General features: G+C 41.3%; 1 protein-coding gene across 4 annotated transcripts in view; it reads right to left on the bottom strand.

Moving 5' to 3' along the window:
* The window catches only part of RYK (receptor like tyrosine kinase), a 103946-nt gene extending 86506 nt beyond the window's left edge, over nt 1-17440 (bottom strand). For 2 of the 4 annotated variants that reach the window (XM_053221433.1, XM_053221434.1), the window contains exon 1: nt 16182-16614. In XM_053221433.1, the coding sequence (XP_053077408.1) occupies nt 16182-16410 (229 nt within the window). In that variant the 5' untranslated portion in view covers nt 16411-16614. Of the gene's footprint in view, nt 1-16181; nt 16616-17409 lie in introns of those variants that run through there. The other 2 variants (XM_053221436.1, XM_053221435.1) reach the window with 2 other exon arrangements.
* Nucleotides 17441-19819: the final 2379 nt, after the last annotated feature.

Below are 19819 nucleotides of genomic sequence, written 5' to 3'. Positions count from 1 at the left end.
TCTCAATTAAGCTAAAGAGATAAAGAGATTATGAAAACAATCAAGAGACCTCAAGACGGAACTGGAACTGGAATCCTGCAAGATAATGTGAAAAGGTCAGCAGAAAAGAGCACAGAGCAGGCAAAGCAGAGTGGGTGGAGGGGTTCTGCTGGAAGGTGGACAGGACCAAGAGTGGACAACCACAGAGTGAAAAAAGGCAGTATTTTGTTATTCAAATGAGTATAATTTTCCTATTCTAACAAAGGATGAAAAACATTTCAGTTGTTCGACTACAAAAACCAGACTTAAATTCTTCACTGCCAATTCCAGCAAAGTAGGAATGTTGTTCTTATTAGAAAATATGACATTTGCTCATAATTTTATTTTTAAACAACCCAAATTCAAAGCTGAAAAACCAAAGTTGTCCCCCAAAACTCTCAACTCCCATCAAGAAAATTTCATTTTTCGCTATACAATCTTAAGTTCAAATTTTAATTCAAGGTCCGTGTCCTACATGTTTTGGCCTGTTTAGCTCAAGTTCAAATAATTCAATAGTTCAAAAATTTTTCCAGATGACTTTAAAAGTTAACTATTGGTTTCCCAAGGCCGCAACAATGGTTGAACAGTGCCAATGAGCAAACCATCTCCCTTTATAAAAAGAGCCACCTTTATAGCACTTAAAACACATTCCAGGAAGCTGTTCACATGTCTGTCTTTCCCACTACAATGTACACCTCACAGCAGGGCTAGGGTCTTAGAATATTTGTAGCTATTCAAATGTTAGATGCATGAATGGCAGCCTGTTGGAAAAATCAACTACATCAAAGATGAATCTAAAGGGAAATGGTATTTTAAAGAAACTGTCAGGAATCAGTTAAGGCAGAAAAACAAAAGTGATGTTGTGGAAACAGAACTAAAGCAGAGTTTTTGCTAATAAGTAACTGAGTGAACTTTGGCAATCAATTTTTTAACTATTTTCTCAAGGCATCAATTTTCTCAACTAATAAAACAAGAGAGTTAAACCAGATGATGTTAATGTCCTTCCCCAGCCACAAATTTCTACTATTCTATGATATCATCTATGATTTCCAAATGTCAGCCAAACCTCTATTATATTCTATGATATCATCCAGAGTTTCTAAATGCTAGTCAAAACTTAAGTAAAAAATTTATTTAGTCAAGATAATCTTCCAGTTTCTTAGTACAGTGTAGTACATGAGCCAGGAGAAAAAAAAAGCCAACATCACTTATTATGTATAAAACCACTAAATACTCCGTATTTTAATCCACACTGAAAATAAATAAATTAAATAAATAAGATCTTATTTCAAATATCCAAGTTTATGGAAACTAATAAGCTGAAATAGATACAATAAAATAATTTGTCCAGCAGGGGTCCTGGCTGGCTTAGTTGGTAGTGTGTGCAACTCTTAATTTCAGGGTTGTGAGTTTGAGCCCCACAATGGGTACAGAGATTGTTTAAAAGTAAAATATTAAAATAATAATAATAAGTCCATCAGAATCTAATAAATCTAGCTGTAGTCAAATTACAACTAGAAAATTAGCTGAGACCTGTTTAACTGCATTGTAAGACAAAGAATTTACAAACATTAGACTGTAGGAAAGAGGCATTCTTTCCTCATGATTAAAAAAGAAAAAGCACATAAATCTTCAATTCCTATAACTGTTCAAACAATAATCTTACAGAGTAAGATTTTTCATATAATCCTCTACCAATTCACCATTTTCCTCCAATCTTCCTCCTATAACCTTAAGCGTCTCCACAGAACTTAGCTGAGAGCATATACATGTATGCACAGAGAGTATAAAAAGAATAAAAGTGAGCTTTTAAGAGAAAAACGATATGCCTAATGGACAACAGAAGACAATATAAATATGCCCCTCTCCCTCCACCCCCTTCCTGGCCAGGCCGTCTCATCTCCTGCCCAAGACTGGCCTCTTCCAAGGAAAGGCAAGCAGGCCCACCTCAGAGGTGGCTAGGGAGTCAACTTCAAGGAAGGGAATCTCCTGATCCCCCTGAGGAAAAGCCAGGCATCTGCAATCACAAAGCACCTTTCCCCACTTTGCCACTTTAGGAAGAAAACAGGATAATATGGTCAAAATCAATAGTTCACTTAAAAACAATCCACTTGGGGCACCTGGTAGCTCAGTCAGTTAAGTGTCTGACTCTTGCTCTTGGCTCAGGTCAAGATCTCATGGTTTGAGAATTCAAGCCCCAAGTCAAGCAGAGAGGAGTCTGCTTGGGATTCTCTCTCTCCTTCTCTGCTCCTTCTCTGCTCACACTCACACATGCTCTCTCTCTCTCTCAAAAGTAAACTTTTAAAAACTAAAAAATAAAAAAAATCCATAAAAGAATTCTCCCAAAGGTGTGACTTATGCCACATCTGCAGAGACAATAAAGGTACTTCACAAATCCTATCCAAGTATTAGTAAGTAACAAAAACAACCCATAATCTCCAGCATTATAACACAACATATGAAGCATGCCCTGCCATTGTGCTAGAATGTTCCAGTATCTGGCAAAAGATACTCTGGAAAATAACTTGTCATTGGTACCTGCCCTATTTAAATAAGAAAACAAACTGACCAGTTCAAACATGGATTGCAGGTACATCTCTGTAATAGAGATGGAGTAAGTTACTGTTTGATTTGGTCACCATTTAACTTCTTTCATAGCCAACTCCCAATAGGAGTATGATCTCTGATCTCAGTCAGCCATGGAGGCCGTTAGTAACTTAGAGCTGGCTGTTATGTCCGGTGGCTCAAAGCACAATGGAGAACTCACAAATATCCCTTTCCCTGCCAGCAACTTGCATTGCAAAGTGCTAACTTGAAATCCAGTTCCAAAACTATGTGAATTCTCTTCTTAGCCAAGTCATTCAGCTCTCTGCTAAAAGTCCCATGAAGGCAGGGATATTTATGTTTTACTCACCAAAACATATTAAGCCCCTAAAATAAGGTCTAGTAAACAATGAATAAATAACTGTTTGGAGAGTTGAAAGTGTTGCTACTAAAGGCAATCAATCAACCAGATGATATCTAAGTGACCTCTTTTCCAAACATTCTATCACTTTGGTTTTCCTTCCAAAACATGCAAATCCCTCACCAACAACTAAACTAAACAGTTTTGAGGATTACATAGCATTTTCATATACATTATAGTAACTGTGGTAACAGACATCCTGTTGTAGTTGAAAAGTATCTCATCTTATATATGAAAACCAACACTCAGAAACAGGAATTAAACACCTGTATCTTAAGATGGAATTTAAACTTAAATATGAAGATTTCAAATTTAGTATTGTCCCACACCACATTATCTACTATATTCCCACATGTGCTTGGGTTTTTGTTTTCAAATTTTTATTTAAATTCTAGTTAGTTAACATATAGTGTAATATTGGTTTCTAGAGTAGAATTTAGTGATTCATCACTTACATATAACACTCAGTGCTCATCATAACAAGTGGCCTCCTTAATGCCCATCACCCATTTAGCCCATCCCCCACCCCAGCCCTCCATCAACCCTCAGTTTGTTCTCTATTGTTAAGAATCTCATGGTTTACTTCCCTCTCTTTTTTTCCCTTCCCATATGTTCACCTGTTTTGTTTATTAAATTCCATATGAGTGAAATCATATGGTATTTGTCTTTCTCTGACTATTTCGTTTAGAATACACTCTAGTTCCATTCACGTTGTTGCAAATAGCAAGGTTTCATTCTTTTCGATGGATGAGTAACATTCCATTGTATATATATACCACATCTTCTTTATTCATTCATCAGTCAATGGACACTTTGGCTCTTCCCAATGTTTAGCTATTGTTGATAATGCTGCTATAAACATCAGGGTCCATGTACCCCTTCAAATCTGTATTTTTGCATCCTTTGGGTAAATACCTAGTAGTGCAATTGCTAGATCTGTAGGGTAGTTCTGTTTTTAACTTTTTGAGGACCTCCATATTGTTTATTCCCAAATTTGTGTACATGTGCATGCACACATATACAAACCTTAAAATATTTTCCTTTAAGTTGGACTAAATTCTCTCCTTTGACAAATAGTTTAAGTTAGAAAAGATGCAAAAAATAATAATCCTTGGCGAGGCACCTGGTTGGCTCAGTTGATTAAACAACCAATTCTTGATTTCGGCTCAGGTCACAATCTCCACAGTTTGTGAGATCTAGCCCCGCGTCAGACTCTGCACTGACTGTGGAGCCTGCTTGAGATTCTCTCTCTCCCTCTCCCCTGCTCTGTCTCCAATAAACTAAAAAATAATCATCATCATCCTTGGCTATTTCCACTTCTAGACAAGATAGAATAATAGGACCAGACTAACTCTCTTGTCTGAGATAGCCAAGAACCATACAAAATATGAGAGTTCACAAAGACAAGGACAGCTAGAGCATGCAGGATGAAATAACAGAGAGGAGAAAGTTACACAGGAAACTTCCAAAATCTGCAGAGAGCTGCCCTCCAGTCTTCAGTTAAGTACTCATCAGAGGATGCATAAGGAAGTTGCATGAGAACAGAGAAAGGATAAAATGTACAATCTTACTTACATAGTAACTGGAATATCACCTACACCCACCAGCCAGACTGGAAAACCTCATGATTCACACAGGTCACTGGAGAAAGTACACAAAAGAGTCTTTAACTCAGTAGTGGGGAATAATTAGCCTATACTGAGCATTGCTCCTGTCCTATCTAACAAATCCTAAAAGCAAGATCTGGAGGATCAAACTGTTTCCAAGTACTTAACTGAGTCCAGAACAAAACCCAAGAATATTTATAGGAATACAAAAATATTCAGCACCCACCAGAGTAAAATTCCCAATGCCTCCCATCCAATCAAAAACTACTTGGCATGCAAAAACAAAACAAAACAAAAGCAAAATAAATAATTAAATAGATGTTAGATAAACTAACTGAAACCAACCCAGAACCAGCAGAGATGTTAGAATTAGTAGAAAAAACATTTAAACAATTATTATAGCTGTACTTCATTGGTCAAAAGTTAAGAAATATGGAAGACATAAAAAGACCCAAATCAAATTTCTAGAAATAAAAACTACAATGCATGTGATTAAAAAATACACCGGACAGAATTAATAGAAGCTTAAGCATTTCAGAAGAAAAGATGAGAAATCGTATTTCCCAGCTTTTAACAACTGGAAAAGGCTTCTGCCAGAATCTCTCTCGAATACTTCACATCCTTCAACTGTAGTAGAGACCAACAGTCTGCGGAGAGACTGCCACATGTCAAGCCATGGGGTGGCCTTAGTGCAGTATATGGGAAAGACAGAATGTGATGGGTACAATGATACTGATTTGTTTGTACAGAATGTAGAGCTATGGAAGCCAAGATGGGATATACTTAATCCAGAGAGTAGGGTACAAGGAACAGAAACTTGAGAAAATTAGGCAACCTCAAAGAAAAAGTATTAACAACCAATTTATTTAAACTCTCACCCATAAACATAAGTCCAGTCCAACTCCCTTTTTGGATAATAACTCAGCAGACAATGGGAAATGATAAAGAGAATGATGACCCCCATAAGGCATAAGATGGTGAATCTCCTCTAAAAAGAAGTCTGGTTTATTCATTCATTGAACCTTTACTGAACATCTACTACATGCCAGCTATTGTTTTAGGTGCTGGGGATATAGAGTGGAATGATATAAAAGGTCTTTAATCAAACAGAATTAACTTTTCTATAGAAGGAGACAAAAACGAGTATTAGATGCTTAAAATAGAACAGGATGATAAGAACAGAGTGGTACTTGGGGTCAAACGTAGGAAAGCAAGGCTGAGGCAGTGACTTTTTTTTTCTTTTGAGACACAGCTCACAAGCAGGGTACAAGCACAGAGGGAGAGAGAGAATCTGAAGCTTAGCGTGGAACCCCAATGATCCCATGACCCTGGGATCATGACCTGAGCCTAAATCAAGAGTCAGACGCTTAACTGAATAAGCCACCCAGGTGCCCCATAGGCAGTGACATTTTAAGTTGAGATCTGGAAGTCTCCAGCCTTGTGAAGATCTGGGTTAAGTATGTGAGGCAAAGCAACCATAAAAGGCAGACCCTAAGGTGAGAAAGAGCTTAGCACCAGAGGAACTAAGAACTAAACACATGGGGGGAGAGGGGGATAAGAGAGGAAAGAGGTGGCAAGCAAGAGTCTTAATATAAACATTGACCTATAAATCAGAAAGATCTGAACAGCCTAGATGCTTGATATTTATGAATTGTTAATTTCTTGGGTGTGATAATGGTTATTATAAATTTTTAGATTCCCTATCTTTTAGAGATACATATTAAAATTTTTTTTATAAAATTATGTTTGAGCGGTGCCTGGGTCAGTTAAGTGTCTGACTCTTGGTTTCAGCTCAGGTCATGATCTCACAGTTCATGGGTTCAAGCCTTATATCTTGGGATTCTCTCTCACTCCCACTCTCTCTACTCCTCCCTTGCTTGCTCTCTCTCTCTCAAAATAAAAAAAATAAACTTAAAAAAAATTAATGTTTGAGTTTCCTTCAAATAATCCAAATGGGGAATCAGGGAAGTAAGAGCAAAGGTGTAGACTGGGGAGTGGAGTGGTATATACCCAAAAAAACTGGCCATGAGTTGATAACTGTTGAAGCTGCATGATGGGTACACAGAGGTTTGTTATACTAGTATACTTCTGAATGTCTGAACTTTTCCATAATAAATACATTTTTAAAAGCAAATTGATTTAAAATAAATTGGAATTTTGAGGGTGATAAAACTATTCTATACAATACTTTGGTGGATACATGATACTATGCATTTGTCAAAACCCATATAACTACAATAAAGTGAACTTTAACGCATGCAAATTAAAAAAAAAAAATCATGTAGGAGGTCAAGGAATACCAGGGTGAAATACAGAATATAATATGACCCCTTCCAGAACCAGCTTTTGTGGGACCCAAATGCATCCATAAGCTTTCATCTATAAAGTACAAAGCCCCAAGGTCTAAGTCAGCACAGTATGCAAAATTTAATATGGTTGGGTATCCATCCCTTTGTCTAGGGAAAGGGCTGAAGACTTTCACAAAATAAGGCTGAGAATCCCTGATATTTCTTTTGCCAGCAACTTCTACGTGAAAACTGAATTACTATTGCTTGTAAACTTAATGGTAATATCTCACTGTCGTTTGCTTTCCTTGCAAGGAGATTACTACACAGCCATTACCATAAGCAAATAAATACCACCAGTAAATTTTACAACTCTGAAAGAAAGTTGGGACAGGTATCCCTCCTCCCCCCAAAAAAGGAAAGGTGGTCACCGTTTTACAATACCATATTTCATTTCATGCAAAGTGTACCATTATTTTTTTGTGGCACTAAGAAAGAAATAGAACTGTCAATTAACTGAATACTTACCATTGAGTATAAAATGGTTCCAATTTCAGAGATGTCCAAACATGGGAAAACTGTACATCATATAATGAATGAAACATGGCATTCAAAAAGTTCATGAGTTGGGCCCCATCTCAGATCTCCTAAACAAATTGCTCAGGATAGGTCTAGGAATTCATATTTTGTTTGAGTTTCTCAGATGATTCTGGTTAGATAAACACTAAGTAAACTGCTAGCCTTCAGAGGCAGCACAGAAAGAAAGCATGCACTCTGGAGTCACATAGCCCCAGACATCTCTGTGACCTCCAGCAAATTCTGTAATTTCCCAGAGCCTCAGCTTTATCTATTCAAAAAAAATGTCAATGCCACCACCTACTTTGTATGACTGACTAAAGGAGAACACATGTGAAGTACTTGGTTCACATGTGAACAAAAGGTATAGCAAGAGGTATACTAAAACACACATATTTATAGAAGAATATATTTATTTATAAACAAGACATAACATTTATTTTATGAACAAACATGGGACCTAGAAACTACTTTTAAGAAATATTCTTGGGAATGCAAGCTGGTGCAGCCACTCTGGAAAACAGTATGGAGGTTCCTCAAAAAACTAAAAATAGAACTACCCTATGACCCAGCAATTGCACTACTAGGCATTTATCCATGAGATACAGGTGTGCTGTTTCGAAGGGACACATGCACCCCCATGTTTATAGCAGCCCTATCAACAATAGCCAAAGTATGGAAAGAGCCTAAATGTCCATCGATGGATGAATGGATAAAGAAAATGCGGTATATATATACAATGGAGTATTACTCGGCAATCAAAAAGAATGAAATCTTGCCATTTGCAACTACATGGATGGAACTGGAGGGTATTACGCTAAGTGAAATTAGTCAGTCAGAGAAAGACAAAAATCATATGACTTCACTCATATGAGGACTTTAAGCGACAAAAGGGATGAACATAAGGGAAGGGAAACAAAAATAATATAGAAACAGGGAAGGGGACAAAACAGAAGAGACTCATAAATATGGAGAACAAACTGAGGGTTACTGGAGGGGTTGTGGGGGGGGGATGGGCTCAATGGGTAAGGGGCATTAAGGAACCTACTCCTGAAATCATTGTTTCACTATATGCTAACTAATTTGGATATAAATTTTAAAAAATAAAAAATAAAATTAAAAAAAAAAAGAAGAAATATTCTACCACTCAGCAGTATCACTTGCTGGGCACAATACAAAGAACCATTCACTAAGTATATATTATGTAACTCAGCAATATACACACACATTTGTTTTGGCACATCAGATTTTAAGGGGTCCCACAATAAATCAAAGTTGTTTAATAACATTTTGATCAGAAAATATTGTACTTGATTTGCATCAACAAGGGTAACACAATAAAAGCATACGTTTTTAAGTGTAATTCAATTTCAGAGTAGCCAAAGGCTCTATTTCATGTCCAAGTTTTTGTTTTGTTTTGTTTTGTTTTAGTATGTATAACTGGCAAGTTTTGTCACAACACTGGCATAAGTGCATTAAAACCACAAAAGTAATGCTATGGAATTTCTCAATTCAGGGTGCTCAAAGAAATACCCATGTTTCATTTGTTTCTAAAGTGACCCTTAAAATCCAAACAGTATTTTAGGCAGCACCTCCAAAATTGAGTAGTCAACTCAGGATGTGACTCACAGGGGGCAGGTTTAGCCATAATTGGATAGAGTTCTCCCACATGTGTAGCATGAAGAAGGGGGGGAAAAACTCAAAACTCACAATTGCACAATGTCTCAGCCTAACTCTCCCAATGAAGAACACATGGACTCAAATTAATGCTGCATCGATGCCACCAACCACACCCAAAAAACCCAGGTCTAAGAGTTTGCTTCAGGGTGCTAACTCAACTCCAATGACAATCACCCACACCTCCTCAGGTCATGCCAGACCCATCGGTAGGGAGGACACCCTCACTGCCCTCCCTGACCAAGCACTTGGCCTAAGGTTTAAGAGGAAAGAGAGGTGCTGGGAGTAGTGGAACACATGGCTCATCTCATTTTTCTTTCCATCAACCACCTCCCAAAAGAGAAGAGTCCCTCAGTTCAGCACCCCAATTCTGAAACCTTAGCGTCCTCTGTGACTCCTCTCTTTTCTTTAGCCCTCAGGTCTCTCCCCACTACGTGGTTTTCCAAACTCCCTGCAAATTCCTCACCAATCTATCCCACTCCTTCAACTGCCCTAGTTGATCCCTCTTATCACCACAAGGCTGACTCTGTCCCATTTCCCAGATCCAGCTTATCTGTCTCCAAGCCCCTTTTCACTGGAGCCAGTCATCTTTTCTGTAACCCAGTCCTGTTTGTGCACTCTCCTTTCCTAAATTCAGCAGCTCCTCATTACCTACAAGATAAAATTCAAATTCCTAATCCAATCTTAACCTAATTCCCAGCTTTATATTCTCCCTGGCTTTGCCAATTTTTCTCATTTTAGCCATATTAGATTTTTCCTACTTCCTGATTTCACACCCATCTGCTTCTATACATCTATAGCTTTTTCAAGCTATCTTCCCTACCCGGCATGAACTGCTCCTCTTTTCTGCCTATCAAACCCATCCTGAAGATGAATTTCAAATGCCTCAGTTCCTGGAACACTTTCCCCAAACTCTCTAAGCCTCTCTCCTCTTCCCCTTCTAAAGTCAAAAGTAATCACTCCTACAATATAAAAGTACCCACTCCTCCAATAAAAGTAATCACTTCTTACTTATGTCAATCAGTAGTATAACTCTTATCTCAGTGTTATAGTTATCAATATAAAAGTCTCCCCTACAAAATTCCCAATTCTTCAAGAAAAGGAATTTAGTAATTCTGAATTGCTATTTTCTCCCTCAATATATGGTACTTGGTTGAGCTTCAAAAATTCTGACTGGACTGATTTGGAGAGCACTGATCTCATCTTGTATTAAACTAATTTTAAATAAGATATGAACAATGCTTAATTCTTTCAGAGGGTATTTATTTAAAAGAAAAGCAAGTTACCCAAACTGAATTTCTAATTGGTGAAAGGCAGAATCTATTCTTAGAAGACCCCTGACCCTTACAAATCCCTATCACTACCATGACTGCTGCCATAACCAGTTTATACCATACTGCTTACCCCTCAGCATTTTATTCCCAAACCCTTAGCACTGCCCCAGTCACATGCCAGTTTCACAAGTCCTGGATTTCCAGGGAACTGAGTACTATTAGAATTATCAATTAGAGAGAGAACATGGGAGGATGCAGATAATAGTCAAGACCACAAACATGTGGCAGCAGGCTTTCAGATTCTACTTCTTGGGTATTTTTGGTTAATCACTGCTCCTCCAGAGCTCACAAGGAGGCAAGATGGATTCTGGATTCAGGCATGACTAAGTCAAGACCTGACCCTCTACCAAAGGGTCCCAAATCAAAGTCCTCAACAGTAAAAATGGGAAAATGGACATGGCAGCCTGTTAAGAAGAGTAAATGAGAGCAATGAAACTAGGCCTGAGGAAACAGGGATGCCACCACATGGAGAGTAAAACCTCCTGAGGCTTTTGGAGTCTCTGTACACGTAGACTTCCATCAGGACTGTATGCCTTACAATCAAGGAAGTGGGTTAGTTACATACTTCGCCAAGCCTGTTTCCTCATCTATAAAATGGAAATAACAATATATATTTAAAACAGGAATTACCTTTGTGCCTGACAGAGGGAAAAGATTGCTACATGTCAGCAGCAATCTAAAAAGTGTCAACTACTAGTCTTCTAAATATTATTCCAAAAAAAAAAAGAAAGAAAGAAAAAAAAAAAAAAAACCCTGTTATACATCAACAGCTCTTCAATAGTCAAAGCCCAATCCTGGGGCACCTAGGTAGCTCAGTTGGTTAAGCGTCCAACTTTGGCTCTGGTCATGATCTCGCGGCCCGTGAGTTCAAGCCCCGCGTCAGGCTCTGTGCTGACAGCTCAGAGCATGGAGCCTGTTTCAGATTCTGTGTCTCCCTCTCTCTCTGACCCTCCCCCATTCATTCTCTGTCTCCCTCTGTCTCAAAAATGAATAAACGTTAGAAAAAAACATTTAAAAAAAAAGCCCAATCCTGTCATTTACATATTGTGAAATGACCACTCACCTTTATCCCCATTTCTTCCCCAACTCCCTGAAAGGAAACTAATGAAATCACAAAGACATTAAACCACAAAGACAAACACAAAGGGGAAAAAGACAACAACACATCATAAATTTCAACAAACTTCTTCAGGAGGGGAGCCAGGTGAAGAAGTGGTCACTGCTCCTCAGGACCCCTCAGGCACCAAAGGCCAGCCTGAGGCTCAGGCGTGACAAAGAGGAGCTTCTATAAGGGGTGGGCTCCCAGATCCAGCAGGAGACCTTAAGTTTTTTCTGAAGAAACTGAACCACAGAGGCAGAAGAACAATAAAGAGAAGTCCAAATCTATACTGGGAATGGTGGCACCCTCCATCCCTCCTTAACCAGATAACCTAAACCCGGACAATCAGTGTATTGCCAAACACACCAGAGGCAGGCTATTGGAGATACCTTCTCTGCAGGCACTAGTCCCAAGGAGGATGTGAAGGTACTGTTATGTGAGGTAGATGCCCCATAAAAAGTCTACCTGTACTCCAAGGGAAGTCATGAGACCACCAGCACACACACTCTCTCTCCTGATCAACTTTCCAGCATCTCACTCTTAATTGTAGACAGCCAAGGACCACCAGATGTTTGTGATGTAAACAAACATAAAAAGAAATGAATAAGCACACTGGAGGAAGCAGAAGAAATATTAAAAACATATTAAACATATAGAAAAAATGAAAATCAAATAGACACATACCTCAAAGATAAAATATCCATAAAATAAGAATAAAATGGAAACAGAAAATGAAATTAAATGGAAATGAAACCAGAGAACAAAAACCTTCTGAAATTTAAAAACACCACCATTAAAATTTTTTAAATAAAAGCCTATAAAATTGAGAAGATCCCCTTGCTACTGTCCACATCCAAATACAAAGATGTAAGTAACAGACAACAAAAGAGTATCTGAAGATCAATTCCAGGATATTCAATAATCAAACCAACATGTGTCTCAAAAAGAAAAAACAAAAAATAAAGGGTAGGAAATTATCAAAGTAATAGACATTCTCGAAAACTGAAAAAATATGAGTCTATAGGCCAAAGGGCCTATAAAATAAAATAGACAACAGGTGAGAAGAAGGACCCACACAAAAACTTACAAAATTTCAGAATGCTGGAGAAAAAGATGCTTACCTTCAATTAAAAAAAAAAAAAGGAAACAAAAGAAAACAAAGAAAAATAAAAGGAATCAGATGGCTCTGGATTTTTCATCAGAAACCGTTAAAGCCAGGGGCACCTGGGTGGCTCAGCTGGTCCACTTCGGCTCAGGTCTTGAGTTCAAGCCTCACATCGGGCTCCACACTGACAGTGACAGCCTGCTTGGGATTCTCTTTCCCTCTCTCTCTGCCCCTTTGCTGCTCGCTCTTGCTCTTGCTCCCTCAAAATAAATAATAAACTTAAAAAAAAAAAAAAAAAAAAAACCTTTATAAAGCCAGAAACTGTGAAAATGTCATCAAAATTATGGAAAAAAATATTTTCAGCCTACTATTCTAAATGTAGCCTAATCATCTATAAAGCATCTATAAATCATCTAGAAAGTATCTAGCGTGGACACCTTCAGACATGCAAGGCCTCAAATAATTTACCTACCATGGAAGCCACTGAGGGTACCCTTTAGCAAATGAGGCAAACCAAGAAAAAGAAAACAAGTGATCCAGGAAACAGGCTCCAAGGCAGAAGAGAAGGGAACAGAAATCACAGAAAAAAATACTACTACTGTCCAGACTGGAGCAAGAGAATGGAAGGCTCCTGAGCAAGGGAGTCTCTAAGAGGAAACCAAGTGGAACTGAGGGATGATTTGTGCTACCTGGAAAAAATATCAAAAGGCACTGAACATATTTCTTGGTGTTTGAGGAATGTAGCCATAGATACACGAAAAACTAATCAAAAACTTGAAGGCAATTATTTGCTCCAGGGAAAAAAAAAAAACAGACAAAAACCCCCACATAATCTGGCATCACTATTTAACTCAGAAGTGAGCAATAAATTTTTATACAATAATGTAATTTCTGATGGTTGGTTTTACTAAAAATTGTTATGTAGCTATATTGAGGGACTGAGAGATAACAGGGCAAATGATCAATTATGATACTAGAAAGTCAAGTCCCTATTCTACATTAATTTCAAAATATGAAAGTAAAAACCAGGAAAATAAATGAACAGAACTATAACTGGTACGAGATGGTGGCTTCCACTGTAAAATAGGATGCGGAGGATAAAGAGGCTAAGGGTAGAACGTTGTTGTTTTATGTTAAGCCTTTTAGCACTATTTGATTTTTTAACTGTGTGCATATATTAATTGGATTAAAACAACAACCTATTCTCATATCAAGGGCAATTAGTTCAATTTATAAAGCTGTCATTATCAACTTCACTTACAAGTTTTTTATTTGGAATTCCAAACTCATTGTCTTAGATATATTACAAAATGATGGTTAGTTTCCCAAGTCAGCGTTCAGAGGCATTTAACCCATCATGATACAAAAATATGGTACAAACTATTATTTCAAGTAGTCTTAAACACTAAGAGTTTCTGTGAGAAACTGCAGTCTGAGAACTCAATATGCCTCGTACAGATCTGAACCCTACCCACTTGTTCTTCTGCCCCCAGGAGCAGCCAAGGAATACTTTAAAGGTAGAATGGATGAGGGAGATGGACATGGATCTGGCAAGAAGGAGAGTCAAACTCCCGGTAACAAGTCCACTCTATTTGCATTAAAGAAAATACTACTGGAGGTCCCTCTTGCCCCAGAGGTTGGTCAGTGAGGCAATCTTCCCTCCCCTCCTCCCCACAGCCCATTCCTGGGCAGAACCTGGATGCTCATCAGTCGGGTGACAAATACATACACATCATTTCAAGTATTAATTAGCAATGATTTCTTTTCCACCATGCCATAATAAAACCTCTATACAAACAATATCTTCATTACCCTTAATAAAACTTTGTGGCCTATGTCAACATTATGTTTAATTTTTTTTAATGATTATAAATTATGTGACCTTGAGAAAGTTACTTAAAGCCTCACTTTTCTCAACTCTAAAATGGAAATAATGGTGTCTACTTAACTGGGTCATAAGAAAATTAGAGGAAATGATGTGTATAAAACATAAAGGGGCAGGTAAATGGCAGGCACTCAATCAATGTTAGCCTCTGGTTGTTCCCTGTCCCTCATCCCCACCTGGCTGGTTTCTAACACGTATTCTTATATATAAACAAAGCCACAAATCATATGCAGTACATGCTTTTACCAAAAACAAAAACAGAAACCTTTAAAACCCATGCATAATGCATTAATTTTTAAAAATAATTATGTGATACGAGTCGATTTATAAGTATTTTTCCTAAATCTTAGTTTTATGTTCCAAGTACTAACCTAATTTGCAGTTTTAATTCATCTCAACTAAATTTAGCTTGTTCAACTAGACTAAAAAGAGGATTAAGAAGGGCAGGACATTACAGAAACTCAGCATTCTTCTTTGATTAAAGACTACAAACCCATATATGTAACAACGTGTAAACAGACCGCTGCAAGAAATACCATTTCAACTTTGAGTCGACCTCAAGAAAGTCTTATAAACTTAAAAAAAAAAGAATAAAACTGACAGATAATGGATGATAAAAAAAAATTCTCCCCCCGCCCCCCATCACACCACAAACTCGAGATTAAATGAAGAGAGGGGAAATGTTATTCTGTGCGGTAACACACAAAAGAAAGTCTAACACACAAAGAAATGTCTAGGTATCTGCAACTACCAAAGACTTCCCATTTGGGCCATTTCTCTCAGACCTTCCTCTAAGGCTCATTTCCAGAATCCACAAAGTCTCAGCACAAGAACACCATTATTTTTCAAATCAATTCCCCAAACGACAAAGCTAATTACGTACAACAGAACAACCAACTGACCCAAAGCTAAGTTCTCCTTTCCCTACAAGGTATTCAAAGGAGGCCCTGAACAAACAGTCCACAGTCCAACACATCCAAGACAAGAACCAAAAAGATACTGGAGAAGTTAGCAGGTCTGCTACCGGAAGATTCGTTCACCATTTAAAATCATGCTTTTCGGTCACAAGATTTGGAGACTGCCACTAACGTGTAGTGCCCTTTCTCCCTTCCCCCCTCCCGCCTCATTTAAAAAAAAAAAAAAAGTATGGTAACAAGAAAGTAAGAGCACAGTATTGTGGTCGTCAAAACCACAGGCAAGAATGTGCAGGTTTGGTCTAAATAAACGTGGACTCGAGGTATCCAAAATCCAGGGCCCTAGAATGACACGCATCAGGAATGGTCAAAGAAACTTGGTTCGGCAGGGAAGAAAAGTTAGGGCGCTTGACTGCGGAATAGGGCCAAAGGCTGAAGGGGCTGTGAGGAGGACGGAACGGGGTGGATCCCAGGTCTTTCGCGGCGGGGCAGCGAGGGCGAAGGAGGTAGGCCGGAAGGCTGACCTGGGGCGGGGGCCGGGCAGGGACCACACCTCCCGGCCACCGAGGCAGGCAAAGGCCAAGGCCCGGGGACGACCCCAGTACTGGGACGTGACCTGCTCGCGGTCCCCGGCCCGCGGACTGGGCCGCAGGCAGCCGGAAGCAGCCGGGGTCGGGCCCGACCTGCCCACCCCGGAGCAGGCGGCCCCTACTCACCAATGAGCCGGCGCACCTCGTCCTCGCTCAGGTAGAGGCTCACGCTGGGCCCCGCGGCCGCCGGCGACAGCGCAGGAGGCCGCGGGGCCGGGGCGGCGGCGGCGCCGGGCGCGGGTAGCAGCGGCAGCAGCGCGAACAGGAGCAGCAGCGGCGGCGGCGGGGCTCTCAGGCCGCGGATCCCGGGGAGGCGGCCCCGGCCCCGCGGCCCCGATCGCGCCGTCCCGCGCATGGCCGCCGCCGCCGCCGCGGAGGAGCTTTGGCTTCCCGCCGCGCCGCCACCACCCACCCCCGGCTCCGAGCCCCTCACAGCCCCGAGCCGGGGGCGGTCGCCCAGCTCATCGCGCCGCCGGCCCGTGGCAGCCGGACGCCGCTTCAGACCGCCGGAGCGCGCCGCCGCCGCCGCCTCCTCGGCAGCATCGTCCACTGTGGAGGGCTGGTCGCGGAGGCGCGCCCGTGCGCGCCGCCGCCGCCCCCCGAGAGCGCGTACGCACGCACACTCCGCTCAGTGCTGGCCGCGGCCGGGCTGGGAGCGCTTTGATTTTCAAGTGCCGCCGCGGGCTCGGGGCATTCTGGGCACCCTCTGAAAGGAGCCTATCCCCACCTTACGTTGTCATCAGCGTGAGGTTTCTTTGCCTGTTGTCTGTAACACCCCCGCTTCCCCATTCCGCCCCGACACAGAGTCCAGACAGGCAGGCAGGCAGGCCCCGGCCTCGTCTGCGGCTGAGTGGGGTCCCAGCTCCAGGGAAACGCTTGATGCGGTCGCTCAGGTTTGCATTAAGAGAAACCTGCTTTTTCTTAGTGAGAAAATGGAGAAAAATGGAAAGCACCTTTTATCCTACCATCGGAGGTAACATCAACATTTCTGTGTCAGTTTCCATGTATAAATATTATATGCTTTTATTCTCCAAAAAGATCCTGCTCAGCAAACTTTAGTAACCTTATTCTTAGACCTTACGAAGTTTTATTTTTCACGATCGTTGTGCGCCCCCGTTATCAACCCTATCTGGGGTTGTTAACCTGTGGTGCGCAGTAGTGTGTGTCTGTTTTTCTCTCCGTGTGCTTGAGCACACACAGAGAAGTGCTCTGTACGTTTCATCGTTTGTTCTAGCGAGACCCTGTCGCCCAAAGAGGTTAAGAATCGGGAATACGCCTCTGCTTTTCGAAAGGCAGCCTAAGCAACCTGTGCTCGGACCTCCAGGTCTCGGGGTGCATTTATGTGAGCACCGACCATCGTGCTCAAACATGCTCCAAGTGCCCCCTCTCTCGGCTGAGAGTTCCAAGCGTCCTAGCCCGGCCGGGTCACCTCGCCCCTGCGGGCAGGTCCAAGCCCCGACCCCCGCCAGCTGCTCGAGGGGCAGGCGGGGTTTCTGAGCGCAGTTGCTGCTCCTGCAGAGAGGCCCTGGGAGGCGGCTATTTTTATCCTCTTGAGGGAAGAGGGGGCGGGGGGGGGGGGGGGGTCTGATGAGGCGGGAAGTCCTGGAACTTCATTTCTCTCGTTCTGTAGGGAGAGCCGTGGATTCCATTTAGAGATAAGCCAGCCTCGATTTGTCAAGCTTCAGCCCCCTGAGTTGTGCCTGTCATCCTACAGGACGAGGCAGAGAAGAGGGTGAGAGTTGAAGAAACGTGCTCCACCAGACAAGCATAAAAAACACAAAGGTCAGCAAAAATCCTTAGGTTGGAGCAGCCACCGCTACCTATTAGAGAATCAGGGCTCTGTCAAGAAGGGCTTGAGGCTGGAGATGTGCTGTGTGAACAGGGCTCTCAATTCAGAAAGGAGTCATTTTTTTTTTTAAAGATGGCATATGCCCTGCATTTTTAAAAATAGTTCACAGTCCCCAAGTGAGGAAGCTCCTGTCTTCAAGGCAATCTCCTCTTAATCAGTGACTTCTTGAAGTAGTTTGTGCTGTAAACAGAGCAGGGCTTGTCAGTCAGGCCTGGCCCTGCTCTGGTTAATGGTGTAACCTCGGGAACATTAAACTCCCCAAGCTTCGGTTTCCTCATTCATAAAACAGGGGTGATAATGCCAGATTCACAGGGCTTTCACAGGATTTAATTGGAGATGTTGAGTAAAACACTGAGACCAACACTGGACTGGGTAAGTGTCACACCCATTATTACTGTTGTTATAATGAATCCCTTCCCTGTAATGACCATTTCCTGAAGAGTTTAATCACCAGTTACCTCCAAACCCTTCAAACCAGAGATCCTCAAAAACTTCATTCAATGCAGCACCATGCCTAGCCCAGAGCTGAGTTCAGTGCATTTGTGCCAGACATCATGCTTGGCCTTGAGACACAGGGGTAAGCAGGTGCTTCCTTGAGGACGTATGATAAGCACATGTTCGTTGCACATTTTCATCAGTGCTGTGAAGAAAAAGTTGGTGGTTCTCAAAGTATGGTTCCCCAGACCAGCAGTACTATCTCACCTAGCAACTTGTAGAAATGTAAATTCTTTGGCCTTACTCCAGACTAATAAGTATCAACTTTGGAGGGAAGGAACACATAGAGAAGTGGTATAAACATGTCATTGTTTGCTCTAGAGTCCCTGTCCCCCAGAGAGCATCACAGGCCCTCCAGGTGATGCTGACCATTCTGTCAAGAAAACCTCAGCTCTACTACCTCTCCTTTGGACTGTTGTACTTGCTGCCTCACTGGCCTCCATGCTTTCTTTCCCCTTCCTCCTTTACCCCTTTAAGTCTGTTCTTAAAGCAGCAGCCAAAACTATCCTATTATATGCAACCAGATCTTGTTGCTACTTGATTCTTAGACTGCTAATGGCTCTCTAATTCATCTGGAATAAAAGACAAAGTCCTTAGAAGCTATCAAGGCAGTTCTCACTCCACCTTCCTCCTTCCCCTTCTGATATTGTGTCCTTCTACTCTCCCTTCCCACCCCCACTCACTTAGCTCCAGCCCCAATGGCTTCTTTGTTGTGCTTCCAATACACCAGACACAATCCTACCTTAGGGCCTTTGCACTGCTATTCCCTGTACCTAGAATGCTCTTCTTTCTGATATTCACGTGGCTTCATCTCTTACCTCTTCAAATTTACACTCAAATTTTTTTAAAATTTTTTTTAATGTTTATTTTAGAGACAGAGTGCGAGGAGGGGAGGGGCAGAGAGAGAGGGAGACACAGAATCTGAAACAGGCTCCAGGCTCTGAACCGTCGGCACAGAGCCCGACGTGGGGCTCAAACCCACAAACCGCAAGATCATGACCTGAGCTGAAGTCGAACACTTAACCAACTGAACCACCCAAGCACCCCTATACTCAAATGTTGACCTCTAAATAAAATTAAAATTGTGACCTTCCCAACACTTTAACTCCTCAGAGAACAAACAAATTCCCACACAACGATCCTCCCAAAAGCCCCATCCTATCCCTAGAGAAGGAATCATCCACCCCTCACCCTCACAATCCTCCACCAAGGTGTGGGTAGTCTTTTGAATTTTCCCAATAAGTCTCAGAGTAAAAATGCTGGGAATCCCTGACCTCAGCTTCCTGAGGTTTCTCTGTCTGGAGGAAATGAAAGCCGAAATCATCACCATACTCTACACACTGCCCTCTTTCTTGGTTTTGCTTGTCACCGTGGTTGACCTTACCCTGCTGCTCCAGGAGACAAATTTCAGAAAGCCTGG

The sequence above is a fragment of the Acinonyx jubatus genome, chromosome C2 (assembly GCF_027475565.1).
Source record: "Acinonyx jubatus isolate Ajub_Pintada_27869175 chromosome C2, VMU_Ajub_asm_v1.0, whole genome shotgun sequence".
Taxonomy (NCBI): domain Eukaryota; kingdom Metazoa; phylum Chordata; class Mammalia; order Carnivora; family Felidae; genus Acinonyx; species Acinonyx jubatus.
This window is presented reverse-complemented; position numbering and strand designations above follow the sequence as displayed.